Source organism: Bison bison, unplaced genomic scaffold, assembly GCF_000754665.1.
Source record: "Bison bison bison isolate TAMUID 2011002044 unplaced genomic scaffold, Bison_UMD1.0 scf7180017864092, whole genome shotgun sequence".
Classification (NCBI taxonomy): domain Eukaryota; kingdom Metazoa; phylum Chordata; class Mammalia; order Artiodactyla; family Bovidae; genus Bison; species Bison bison.
Window position 1 is genome coordinate 1,398,145 of NW_011494664.1, and position 14,517 is coordinate 1,412,661.

At 41.6% G+C, this 14,517-nt stretch overlaps 1 protein-coding gene across 1 annotated transcript in view; it reads left to right on the top strand.

The window, feature by feature from the left end:
• The window catches only part of NAAA (N-acylethanolamine acid amidase), a 24,498-nt gene that overhangs the window by 7,475 nt on the left and 2,506 nt on the right, over window positions 1-14,517 (top strand). Inside the window, exons 5-10 of the mRNA XM_010838150.1 lie at window positions 2,235-2,325; window positions 3,865-3,941; window positions 8,334-8,506; window positions 8,662-8,724; window positions 9,974-10,040; window positions 11,872-11,900. Of these exons, the coding sequence (XP_010836452.1) occupies window positions 2,235-2,325; window positions 3,865-3,941; window positions 8,334-8,506; window positions 8,662-8,724; window positions 9,974-10,040; window positions 11,872-11,900 (500 nt within the window). The remainder of the gene's footprint in view (window positions 1-2,234; window positions 2,326-3,864; window positions 3,942-8,333; window positions 8,507-8,661; window positions 8,725-9,973; window positions 10,041-11,871; window positions 11,901-14,517) is intronic.

Here is a 14,517-nt window from a genome sequence, read left to right on the forward strand (position 1 = left end):
GAGGCCTGGTGTGCTGCAGTTCATGGGGTCGCAAAGAGTCAGACACAACTGAGCGACTGAACTGAACTGAACTGAATTAAGCTCTTATTCTTATCTAGTAGTCATAGTTTTGAAAGTATTTTCAGATACAGGGCTTCTTCTGATTTGCATAGCAGCCCTGTGAAGCAGACTCAAATCAGTACTTCCATTTTTATCTGCCAGATGAAAGGGCTGGGCCTTAGACAGTGACTTGCTCCAAGCAACAGGAGATGAGGCAGAGGTGGGACCAAACCCAGGCCTTCAACCTTCAAGCTGTTTTCTCCACAAAACTCAGACTGTAAATTAGTCTCCTGCCCCAGCTAAGAGTCTATGCAAAATGACCTGTCACAGACAATTGAAAGCATTCATGCATGCTCAGTCACTAAGTCATCTCTGACTCTTTGCAGCCCCATGGACTGCAGCCTGCCAGGCTACCCTGTCTATGGGATTTCCCAGTCAAGAATATTGGAGTGAGTTGCCATTTCTTCCTCCAAGGGATCTTCCTGACCCAGGGATTGAACCTGCATCTCCTGCATTGATAGGTAGATTCTTTACCACTGGGCCACCTGGGAAGCCCAATTGAAAGTGTAGAAATTTAGAAATAAAAGCAATTTTTAAGAGCTACAAGATACAATATCTTACAAATTCTATCTTATAATTACATATTCTAAAATATCTGGGAAACTGCAACTGATTTTGATTTTTATAACTTTAATTTTCTGAACTCTTCAAAAGTGACATGAATGTGAGTATATCATGAAAATGAAGTGACCGTATGATTACTTTTTTCTCCCTATAGTTAACATTTTGCAAAGGCTTTAATAATGAGTAGACTTGTTACCATTTTACCTCCATGAGTGGAAATGGGGAGAATTCATGGAAGGCCCTCAGTGTGTCTTGGGTAAGAGGTCATTTAGAAAATTGAGGCCACTGCTTTTCTCATGTAATTTAGCCACTTTAAATTGTTTTATAATCGAACAAGGTGGAAATATACAGCTAAATGAAAAGTTACTGGCGTAAAATTCAGCTTTTTAGGAAAAAATGAAGCTATGTCCATTCATTTCTCAAAATATAAAAATATTAGTTCACTTTTATTGAACCATATAAGCTGGGCACTCTTCTAAGTACCTCTTTGAAAATTGAAATCTGGGGACTTCCCTAGTGGTTCCAGTGGTTAAGACTCTCTGCCTTCAGTTTAAGGAGTGTGAGTTCAGTCCCTGGTCTGGGAACTAAGATCCCATATGCTGTGTGATGTGGCCCCCCCAAAAAAGAAAAATGAAATCTGGTGTCTGAAATAGCTAGTAGAGTGTCTGTTTTTTTCTCAGGGATATAGTAATGTCTTGCAGTCATTGAAGTTCATGTCTTTAATTTAAAGTGGGAGCAAAGCAAAAAAAAAAAAAAAAAGAAACAATAAATAAAGTGGGAGTAATCCCTACAACTCATGGAATAATCAGGGGATTAAGTGAAAGATGTATGTAAAAATTTTCTTCATAATTAAAATTTAAATTTGATTATTACTAAACGGTTTTACTTGTTTCCCTTTACTTTGTAGAGTTTATAAGAGCATGATATTAATTTCTTATAATTGAGTCAAGCCAAGTTTTTAAATGGAAGCCCATTTGCTACTTCTAGGATGAGCTTCTTTTTTTCTGTATGGAGCAGTTTGATGAAGCTTATTGATCCCGTCTTAAAATAATGTTTTATAAATACATGAAATGTACGACATTGTGAAGAAACCAGTTATGTTGAAATACAGCTATTTCTATATTATACTTTTCTTAACACATTAGCTAGTAAAATTTAACAATGGGTCTAATAACTCCACCATAAATGCAGAATAGTGATAAGTATGAATGATATTTCAAGATATGTATGTATGATGCCATTATGTAAGTGAAAATACCTGCAATTTCTCCTGGTGATGAAACCATAGGCACTCTATAACTACACAAGTTCTTGCATTTATTCATTACAGAGGGAGTAAAATTTCAGTTAGAAGTTAGTGAAAATAAAGATGTATCTTTTTTTTTCCCTCATCAAAGGTCACAGATCCACTGACTTCTGTCCCTGGGCCCTCAAAGTTAAATCTAGAAGGCTATTTCAGAGTATTAGGATGGAACTTAAAAAAAGAAATCCATGAAATTTGGGGGCAAAACAGGTATTTCAAAGTACTTTTGATTGGCGTAATAAGATGATATCTTATCTCTTGATTTCAGATTGCCTACACAGGAACCACCTTTGTTGGCTATGTAGGATTATGGACGGGTCAGAGTCCACACAAGTTTACAGTTTCTGGTGACGAACGAGGTACTCAAACTCCCAAGCATTTTTAGCCCTATCCCTGTTCAGTTTTATCCAAGCACGTCATTCACTCAGCCAACAGAGCACACGGAACACCTTCCGTGTCCCGTGCTTCCGTTCAGTGGGGGAAGGTGGGCAGTGTGCGTGTGAGCAATGAACGTGATTTCAGCTACTGATAAGTGCTCCCAAGAAAGTAAAACAGGAAGATGTGGTAGAGAATGAAGTCGGGCATGAGCAAGTACTACAGGGATAGGGTCAGGGAAGGCTTGACTTACATGACCCAGGTCTACAGAACCTGGGTGAGGAATTCCAGAAACAGGACTGTAATGTGGCTACAGGATGGAGTAAGGGGGAGTATATTAGAGATGGAGAAGGAGGCTGAGGCCAGGTGCAGGGTTGTGAGGAGGAGTTTGGGTTCTAAGCAAAATGGAAGCCCTAGGAAGATTCTGGGGCTTCCCTGGTAGCTCAGTTGGTAAAGAATCCACCTGCAATGCAGGAGACCCTGGTTCGATCCCTGAGTTGGGAAGATCCCCTGGAGAAGGGAACGGCTACCCACTCCAGTAGTCCATGGGGTCGCAAAGAGTCAGACACAACGGAGCGACTTTCACAGGAAGATTTTAGGCCAGGGTGAACAGATCTGTTTTGCTTTTACATTCTTAACTTTCATTTGGTTGCTCTATAGAGGCTAGATCATGCTGGGTTAAGATGGATACAGAAGACTGGAAATGATTGCAGTCATTAGAGGATATAGCGATGGTATTACACAAACAACATCTGTAAAGCACTTTACCATTTTCTGTGCATTTTCTCTAAGTTCTCTCATTAGACCCTCCCAGCAGTCCTGTTAGTTAGGCCGGGCTGATTTTATTAACTGGATCTATTATGCAAAAGAGGAAACTGAAGCTACAAGGTGAAGACAGCTAGTAGATGGGAGAGATGGTTCTCAAATTGATCTCCTGGGTCCGTTGCCTCTATTATACAGCCCACTCCCATGCCCCAAGGCTCAGGGGACACCACTCAGTTACCCAACATGTAGGAAACCCTGGAAAACTCGGCTTTGTCCTTGGTCTCTGTCCTCAGGAATTTGCAGCTGAATAAAGGAGAAAGACATGTACCAGGAGTCTCATTTCCATTGATGTATTCTTACCTTTTTATATAAGCCTGACTGGAAGATGCTGGTTGAGGATGTATCTGTGTCCATAATAGTTCTTTATCCTCTTATATTTCTTCATTTCCTTAAGTGTCAGCTGTGAATGAGACTAATTCTCAACCAGTGGTACCCAAACCACCGTATGACGGTTACTGAAGTTTTACAGAGAATGAACAAAAGGGGCTTTGCTTCCATCATTTTGTGGCTCAGATTGTTTAACTGATAGTTATGGTTATGAGCAGATTAAAAAAGTAAAAAGTAAAAAACAAACCTCTTTTATCTAATGAAAACTAGTTCAATCATTAGCCTGCTAAGATTGAGTTAAAATGCCTGAACGATTGCCTCTAGGGCAGCAATTCTAGTGTGTGTCAACATTATGATTCCTTCCTTGACAGATAAAGGCTGGTGGTGGGAGAATATGATCGCAGCCCTTTTTCAGAGACACTCACCGGTCAGCTGGCTTATCCGCACTGTGAGTATTTTTACTGTCAAGCTCACCTCACCCTCAAAGCTTCCCTGGTGGTTCAGTGGTAAAGAATCCCACCTGCCAATGCAGGAGATGCGAGTTCCATTCCTGGGTTGGGAAGATCCCCTAGAGAAGGAAATGGCAACACACTCCAGTGTTCTTGCCTGGAGAATCCCATGGACCGAGGAGCCTGGAGGGCTACAGTCCATGAGGTTGCAAGAGTTGGACATGACTGAGCAACTGAGCACATAGCACGCACAGAGCATGAAGAGGCTGCACTCCAAGGTGCCTGGCGAGAGTTTGGTCAAGAAGGAGAATCTTTGTCATGGGCTCCGGTTTTCCACAATAGCTGATTGCGATAAGAGATCAAGCTTTTCTAAGGATGTAGATGTACCCTTCTTTTAGAATCTCCAACTGCAAATGCGTTCATCTCCATCGGCAAGTATCTTAATGAGCAAAACAAATGTGTTAGAAGATAACTCTATGCACAACAAAAGGAACATCTGGCTTTACATTACCTATTAGTCAGCAGAGTTCCAAGCCACGTATAAATTGTGGTCTGACCACAGAAAGCACATTTTTTTGAAGCACGCCTCTGGTGAAAGGAGCTGGTCCTGCCTCCCTTTTAGCCTTTTGGGCCTTTCCTTGTCCTGCTGTAAATAATCAAGACTCTCTAGGCTTGAAATTTTCCTAAACTTTTTACTTGAATATTCCCTAAATATGTTAATAAACACTGCACCCCTCACATATTTTTTTTTAATTTTATTTTCTTTTTAAACTTTACATAATTGTATTAGTTTTGCCAAATATCAAAATGAATCCACCACAGGTATACATGTGTTCCCCATCCTGAACCCTCCTCCCTCCTCCCTCCCCATACCATCCCTCTGGGTCATCCCAGTGCACCAGCCCCAAGCATCCAGTATCGTGCATCAAACCTGGACTGGCAACTTGTTTCTTACATGATATTTTACATGTTTCAATGTCATTCTCCCAAATCTTCCCACCCTCTCCCTCTCCCACAGAGTCCATAAGACTGTTCTATACATCAGTGTCTCTTTTGCTGTCTCGTACACCGGGTTATATTTTAAGATGACTTCTAAAGTATTGCATCTTAAGATTAAAAAGCTGCAAAAATCCAGTGTATTGGATGCATTGATGTTTAAAAATAAAACTATAATTTAAATCTTTTCAGGGGAATCTAAATACCAAGAGTTTTTTTTTCATTTTATAATTTACATATAATAAAATGCAGAAATATTAAGGGTTTTATTCAGTGTGTTTTGGCAATTTTACACACTCATTTATCCATCCATGTAACCACCAAACATACACAAAATATAGACCCTAACAACTAAAATAAAATGTACAACGTAAGAGTTGTCAGTTAAGTTTTATTTGCAGCAAAATGAGGAGTATAGCCAGGGAGTCATCATTTCAGATATCTCTGAGAAACTGCTCCAAGAGATGGGGGGAAGATCAGTATAATATATGATTTCAGTGAAGGGGGAACGGGCTGTCAAACACTTCTTTTGGCAGAGGCTTGCCGCTAGTCATAAGGAGCAGATGTCATCATTGATTATTTTAATGCTTTTCTAGGTATGAGGAAATGAAAGAATTGGGCTCATAAAATCTTCTCCTGAAAGTAACTATTTGAAGGCCCTGTTCTGCCGGTTTTTCCCAAAGCACAAAATGCCTCATTCCTCATCTCTCCACCTTGAACTCCTTTCAGGGTATGTTGAAGGTCAGCAACTGCAGTGGCTAGTGACCTGATCTTTGTAGAGGCACACAGTGGGTGACAGGTTTTAGTTGGCAGATGTTTCCAAATGTCCCTGGAAATTTTCCCTAGTGCTCCTTTCTGGTCAACTTCCAACCTTCTCTGACTCCCCACCTCCTTGCCAGGCACCACTCTGACTTCTATCAGTATAAAAAGTTTTGCCTGTTGTAGAATTCATGTACCCCAAACTGTAGTACATAGACTCTTTTTCTTTCACTCAGCATGTTTTTCAGACTCATCCTTATTGGTATCACGAGTTCATTCCTTTTTATTATCAAAGAAGATTGTACGAGTATGCCACAACTTATCCATTTTATTGTTAATAAATGGACATTGGGTCATTTCCAGTTTGGGGCTGTTGAGTTGGTTTGTTCTGAACTCAGCAAAATTATATGTGAGGCAATAAGAGGTGATATTGCGATGGAATACATGATGGAATATGTTTTGGATTATGTTACCTATAGCATCCCCCAAGTGCTAGCGAAGAATTCATTGCCTCTAACAGAATTCTGTAAGAACAAAGTGAAAGAACATCAGTAAGAAATACCGAAAGTAGCTGGACTTTCCTGGTGGCCAGTGCCTATGAATAAGGCTGCTGTATAAATTCTTGTACCAGTCTTTTTGTAAACTTATATCCAGTTTAGTTGGTTACATAAGTACTTAAGAGTGGGATTATTGGGTCATAAGGTAGATGTATATTTAATTGAAGTAATGCCATACAATTCATATGCCATACTATTCATCCATTTTAAAGTATACAACTCACTAGTTTTTAGTATAAGTCACAGTTATGCAACCATCACTATGGTCAGTTTTAGAACATCTTCATTCCCCTGAGGAGAAACCTGCACCCATTAGCACTCACTCCATTTCCTCTGTTCCCTGAGATAGATGAGCTTCCTATCTCCCCCTCAGTGTGCCACTAGGGTGAATAATAGCAGTCACCACTGCCTTCAGTATTTCTTTCTTTTTTTTTGTTTTGACTGCACCATGTGGCATGTGGGATCTTAGTTCCCTAACCCAGGGATCAAGCCCATGGCCTCTGAATTGGAAGCACGGAGTCATAACCACTGGACCACCAGGAAAGTCCAGCTACTTTCAGTATTTCTTACTGATGTTCTTTTGCTTTGTTCTTACAGAATTCTGTTAGAGGCAATGAATTCTTTGCTAGCACTTAGAGGATGCTATAGGTAATATAATCCAAAAATATTCCATCACGTATTCCATCACAATATCATCTATTGCCTCACATATAATTTTGCTGAGTTCAGAACAAACCAGCTCAAGTCTCACTACCCTACCCTGACAGCAAGCGATATACATAAGGCTGGGAAAAGTCCACAAAGCTTGTCGTGGTTAATGGTTTATGATGCTGAATGATGGCACCTTTGCAGACCCCAGTGTTTTGAATCGTTCTTTTGTTTGCCCCTCTCCCTACCCTTGACACTGGACTTTGACACTATTCAGGAGGGTGAGATGGCTGTACCCTCTAAAAGTGATGAAATAGTGTTGGTGAAGGTGTAGGTGGGAGGGACTGGCCCTCTAGCCAGGACATTCTCCAGCAAGATCAGCTTGAGAAAAGAGTACACGTGGAAGCAGAAGATTTGGAAAGTGATCCCCTTAACCATCCGTGCTGTGGACCTGCGGAAGTGATCAGGAAGTCCAGTTCAGCTTGCCACTCTAACCCAGCATGCTGTCTTTCCTCTCCAGCCCTTTGCCAATCTGTTCATTGAGCTGAAGCTCTTCCCCACCCCACTCCCACCCCACTCCAACCCCTCACAATCACTGCTTTCTCTGGTCCGACTTCTGTTTGTCTCTCTGACCTCAGCTCATGTGACACCTCCCTTGGAGGTCTACTCAATGGCCTGGATAAGGACCAGTCCCCTGCTGTGACTTCCGCAGCATCTCCTTCTCTGGTGGTGACACTCATTACGTTGTGTCGCTATTGTCTGTTGACTTTACTTTCATCTATGGAAGTCTGGGGAGAATAAGGACTGGGCCCATCATATTGACAGCTCTGTTGCCACAGCAGCACAGTGCCTGACACATAGTATAGGTATTCAAGAAATGCCTGCAGAGAGAACAAATCAGTGAAGAACATGGGGAGACCTTTGCAAGGGTGATCTGCCTTGAAATCATACAGCCTTTGTTTTGGTGAGCAGGGTCTCTCACCCAAGTGAAGTGAAGTGAAAGTCACTCAGTCGTGTCCAACTGTTTGCAACCCCATGGACTGTACAGTTGATGGAATTCTCCAGGTCAGAATACTGGTGTGGGTAGCCTTTCCCTTCTCCAGGGGATCTTCCCAACCCAGGGATCAAACCCAGGTCTCCTGCATTGCGGGCGGATTCTTTACCAGCTGAGCCACAAGGGAAGCCCTCTCACCCAAAATAACATGTCAAAGTTCTCTTCTTTTGTGAGAAAAACCCTCCTGCTGTTGCCTTTCCACTGGAGCTTCCTCCGTCTCAGGAGCCCTGATGACAAGGGAATGAGGTCAGAACAGTTCAAGATTATAGCCATGGGTTCATAGAGCAGGAGTATGTGTTTTGGACCAATTGTCCATCACCTGGTGTGGGTAAGTGACAACTATGATGATGCTAATGCAGGTTTGTCTTTCTCTTCAGACTCTGAGTGAATCGGAAAACTTTGAAGCAGCTGTTTACAAACTGGCCAAGACTCCGCTTATTGCTGATGTTTATTACATTGTTGGCGGCACATCCCCCAAGGAGGGAGTGGTCATCACAAGGAACAGAGGTGGCCCTGCAGATATATGGCCTCTAGATCCTTTAAATGGAGCGTGAGTAGAATTAAAGGCTCTGGTCATTTTGTATCAATAATCTTTTTTTTAAATTGATGAGCCTAGAGATACTGTTTATTTTTATATGTGCTTTTTTTTCTTTAGCTGTGTCCCAGTTGACCTCAGGTAAGACAAGATGATGTGCTTTGTTGCAGGTGGTTCCGAGTTGAGACAAATTATGACCACTGGAAGCCAGTGCCTAAAGCAGATGACCGAAGGTAGGCTCTGCACACTGCCTGGTTTGCAGTGTTTTCTTGTGGTCAGGAGAACGTGCCCCTCCTACTCCAGGAAATGGAAAGGACTACAGATGCTGTCCCCTCCCAGAAGATGTACCTGGGCCCCCGGCCAGTGCCTCAGCCAGGATGGGAGAGTGTAGTATGTGGTAGACAGCATGACAGGAAGCTGGTTGGGAGTTGGGAGGACAAGGTTGATTCTGGCCTCGGGGGCAGGAACCCTAGATTTCACCACTAGCTCTGCTGATGACTCACTGGGTGGCCTCTTGAGCCTCTGTTGACCTATCTTCCCCACCCCCCCTTTTTTATTTTTTATTTTAAAACTTTTTATTTTGTATTGGGGTATAGCTGATTAACAATGGTGTGATAGCTTCAGGTGAACAGCAAAGGGACTCAGCTGAATGTACACATGTATCCATTCTCTCCCAAGCTCACTCCTATCCAGGCTGCCACATAACATTAAGCAGAGTTCCTTATGCTATACAGTAGGTCTTTGCTGGCTACCCATTTAAATATAGCAGTGTGTGCATGTCCGTCCCAAACTCCCTAACTATCCCTTCCTCCCTGGCAACCATAAGTTTGTTCTCTAAGTCTGTGAGTCTCTCTGTTGTTGATTCATCTTTAAACGGAAATGATGGAACAAGATTCATGGTTTCCTATGTAAGACTATTTTGGGAAGGAAAATATTTTCTAACTTAAATAAACTGAGGAATTCCCTGGGGGTCCAGTGTTTAGAACTTTGTGCTGAAAGCCTATTCTGAAATCCTGTGTGGGAGCCTGGATTTGATCCCTGTTTGGGAAACTAAGATTCTGCACATGGCCAAAAACACAAACATACAAACAACGACAATAAATAAATAAAACTGGGTGCCTTAATGTCCCTTCTAATTTTGAAAAACTCTTTAATTATAATTCAGTGTGTCTCCAAAGAGCAAGTAGTCATATACTTTTCCTTGATTTTACTGGCCCACATGTCGGATGGCAACGGTTCAGGTCACAGCAAACGTTTTCCCCATCCTGCTTCCTTGAGCAGATGGGGCCACTGGGCCTGGCTCTTGAATGCCTTTACCATGGTGGTCTAAGGCAAGGCAACACACATACGTGGGGGCCAGCGTCTGTTCAGAGGAAAGGGCGATACTGAGGCTAGGCTTTGTATTGAGCCTCCCCAGATGAAAGCTGGAGGGACTCAGGGTTTCCTGAAGTGCCAGATGACCTTTGATCATTGTCCTTACAGGACACCCGCCATCAAAGCCCTGAATGCCACCGGCCAGGCCAACCTCAGCCTGGAGACGCTCTTCCAGGTAACTTGTGTCACAGTGTCCAGTTTTCACCCAGGATGTTTGGTGTCTTTCTCAATAGTGATTAAAAAAAATTCTCTGAAATCGAACATTGTTAAAGTTTTACCTGGTTGAAAACATATAGAAGAAAAGCCAGATGACATTTTCTGAGCTTGTAACCATGTAGATTAACGTGTCCATCTTAACCTTTCTGCACGTTAAAATAAAAAAAAGGCATAGTCATAACATATGTTCATTTGTTTAAAAGAAAAAATAAGAGAAAGGTTTCAAAACTATCACCCCAAGATAAACCAAAGTTATTTTTTTCCTGTAGATAGTCTGCATGTATTTCTCCTACTTTTTAATAGTCTTTGATTTATTGGTAGTATTATTTTATTGAAGTATACTTGCTATAAAATACTATATAAGCTTCAGGTGTACAACATAGTATTCTCGCCTGGAGAATCCCCATGGAGAGAGGTGCCTGGTGGGCTACACTCCCTGGGGCTGCAAAGAACTGGACACGGCTGAGCAACTAAGCACAGCACAGCGCAGCACACAACACAGTGTTTAAAGGTTATAGTCTGTTTCTAGTCATTATAACATATTGGCTCTATTTCCTGTGTTTTGTAATATATCCTTGAATCTTATTTTATATACTAGTTTGTATGTCTGAATTCCATACCCTTAATTTGCTTGCACTCCTTCCTTCTCCCCACTAGTCTGTTCTCTTGTCTATAAGTCTGTTTCTGTTTTGCTATATACATTCATTTTTAATTTTTACATTCAATATATTAGTGATATCATAGAATATGTTTCTTTCTCTGCCTTATTTCACTTAGCATAGTCCCCTCCAAGTCCACCCATGTTATTGCAAATGGCAATATTTCATTCTTTTTTATGGTTAACTAGTATGGTCGCTAAGAGTCAGACACGACTGAGCGACTTCACTTTCCCTTTTCACTTTCATGCATTGGAGAAGGAAATGGCAACCCACTCCAGTGTTCTTGCCTGGAGAATCCCAGGGACGGGAGCCTGGTGGGCTGCCGTCTATGGGGTCGCACAGGGTCAGACACGACTGAAGCAACTTAGCAGCAGCAGCAGCAGCAGGTGACTCAGTGGTAAAGAATCTGCCTGCAAATGCAAGAGCCACAGGAGACACTGGTTTGATCCCACGGTCTGAACAATCTCTTGAAGGAGGGCATGGCAACTGACTCCAGTGTTCTTGCCAGGAAAATCCCATGGACAGAGGAGCCTAGCAGGCTACAGTCCATGGGGTCGCAAAGAGTCGGACACGACTGAGCGACTTCACTTTCCCTTTTCACTTTCATGCATTGGAGAAGGAAATGGCAACCCACTCCAGTGTTCTTGCCTGGAGAATCCCAGGGACGGAGGAGCCTGGTGGGCTGCCGTCTATGGGGTCGCACAGAGTCAAACACGACTGACTCGACTTAGCAGCAGCAGCAGCAGTATTCCACTGTGTGTGTGTGTGTATATGTATGTGTATATATATATATATATATAGTGTGTGTGTGTGTGTGTGTGTGTGTGTGTGTGTGTGTGTGTGTGTATTCACACGGCAACCCACTCCAGTATTTTTTCCCGGAAAATCCCATGGACAGAGGAGAGGTCCAGGGGGTTGCAAAGAATTGGACATGACTGAGTACACATATATTTATCACATCTTCTTTATTCATTTGTTGATGGACACTTATGTTGCTTCTATATCATGGTAATTGTAAATAATGCTGCCTTGAACATTGGAGTGCATGTATCTTTTTAAATTTTTAGTAGTCTTTTTAAAATTAAATTTATGTATTTGTAAATGTCTTTTAATATGATTTTTCCCATGCAGGTCTTATCAGTGTTTCCAGTTTGTAACAAGTAAGTGACGTGTTAAGCATGCGTCATGCATCACCCCAGCACGGTAGACTCTCTCATGCACTTTTTGGCTCAGCAGGGACCTGAGGGCTCCCACAGAGTAGGTTGTCTAGGTGCTGTGAACACAACAGTGACAAAGTCTCTGTTCTCCTGGGACCAGCATTCTACTGGCAGGAGCAGGAGGAGGCAGGGAGGGGAAGATAAACTCATGTACCATGTCAAGTGGCAAGTCCATGGAGAAAACCAGAGCTAAGGAGGATAGAGTGATCTGGAAGAAGAGGGCATGAAGTGTTCATCCTAAATCCATCTGCTAGCTGGGGGCCACCCTCCCTGGTTGTGAGCTCCTTCACATCACTCTGAGGACTAAACTGTAGCCACCTTTGGCTTTCCTTTATCTCCCCGGGGAGTTTCTGCTACCCTCATCCTCATTTCACAGATGATTCAGTGCCTAAGTAAATGATTCTCTTTTAGCCTGTGCCCTTGACAACAGCATTCTGTGAGCTATGGCTTCTCGGATCTACAGGCTGGGATTTCACCCACCTCCTTTTCTGAGGTGAATCGCTGGGCTGTCTTGCCGCTGCCACAGGAGGCTCTTAGTTAAACTTGAAGTGTAGCCCCCGCCAAACTTGCACAGGACTCTCTGAAGGTCCACTGTCACCATCTTAACAAGGCTAAATGGGCCAGTAGCCCACTCCTCAGGGCCCCCTCCCCCTCCCAGTGATGCCTGATTGCCTTATCAACAATCAGTGAGGCAGGGCTTAATTTACTAATATAAAAGAGGAAGCAAGTCAATACAGAGTCCTGTCTCCTTCTTATACTTCCATAAATTCCCAAGCCCAGCATTTCCTACTTTCTCATTATCCTTGCTTCTTTCTCCAAGGCAAGAATATTAAAATGGTATTCTTCAAGAAATAGTCTAGTACAGATAAAATTTGTAAAGTGAGTTTTAGTTTCAAATACCCAATTGATTTTTTTCTTTAAAGGATCCTCTTTTACACAACTGTAAAACAGCAGTTTTCCTGACAGCCTCTGGAAGAACTTTTGTAGTATTTGGGTGTTCTAAGATTCCTTAGGTACAATGACACTTTCTTTAAAAAAAAAAAAATTGTTAGAGTATAATTGCTTAACAGTGTTGTGTTAGTCTCTACTGTACAGCAAAGTGAATCAGCTATATGTTTACAATGACATTTTAAAAACTGATGTTACTCTTCTCACTTTGCACCACAACAGGAATACATGTCTTTGGAATTGTTTTTAAGTATGTCCAGACCTGGAGAATCCCAGGGACGGGGGAGCCTGGTGGGTTGCCGTCTATGGGGTTGCACAGAGTCGGACATGACTGAAGCGACTTAGCAGCAGCAGCAGCAACAGATAAAAAGATAATTGTTAAAAATTCCCTGTAAACATATTCTAACAGCCAAAAACAGAAAAAACAAATTAGTATTTTCCCACTCTAACAAATGAGTTATTTGGGTCACAAATGACCCAGTACTGTATAAGTGAACTAGCTCGTTGAGGGCAGGGAGAGCAAAAACAAAAGATTCTCCTGATTTGTAACATGTATTGACTTCCATGGTGTAAATACCTACCCTGACCTACTTCAGGATTACAGTTGGCTCATAACCTTCCTGAATATTTAACCATTGGTTCTCACTAGCCTCCCGGAGTCAGCTCCAACCCACTTCCACTAGGGCACAATATTGCCCTTTCAATATTCATTTTAAAAATATATATGAAAACCTATTTTTGTGTTCTTATAGTTTTTAAAAGTTATATAAATGATGTTTTTTAAAGATTAGTAGTATAATCAATATTTATCGTAATAAAGCAGTTTCCATACTGTAAACAGCCCATATAACTTTAAATGGTTTCATCATAGACAATCAAATGTAGTATAATTGAGTTAAAAATTTTTCAATTGTTAGTTTTCTCTCATTAAAACTCTGAAATTAATATTATTAATACATTATTCCCCTCCCACCCTGCTTTTTATTATTTTCTTTGGCCTAATTCCCAGAAGTAGGATTACTGAGTTAAAAGACTACAAATGTTTAAATGGCATCTGAAATGCTTTGTCAAAAGAGATTTGTCAGAAATTCTAAAGTTTACCAAGAAGCATTTTTCTCTACTGTCTAATTGAAAACCCAAAAGGAACGACCTTTAAATGATAATGATCCCTGAACCAGAAATAACACAGATCCCTGACTCTCAGGCCCTTTACATGTAATGATTACTATCAACTAAGGATTCAAGATTGCTGGGAGAAATATCAATAACCTCAGATATGCAGATGACACCACCTTTATGGCAGAAAGTGAAGAGGAACTAAAAAGCGTCTTGATGAAAGTGAAAGAAGAGAGTGAAAAAGTTGGTTTAAAGCTCAACATTCAAAAAACTAAGATCATGGCATCTGGTCCCATCACTTCATGGAAAATAGATGGGGAAACAGTGGAAACAGTGTCAGACTTTATTTTTGGGGGGCTCCAAAATCACTGCAGATGATGATTGCAGCCATGAAATTAAAAGACGCTTACTCCTTGGAAGGAAAGTTATGACCAACCTAGATAGCATATTCAAAAGCAGAGACATTACTTTGCCAACAAAGGTCCATCTAGTCAAG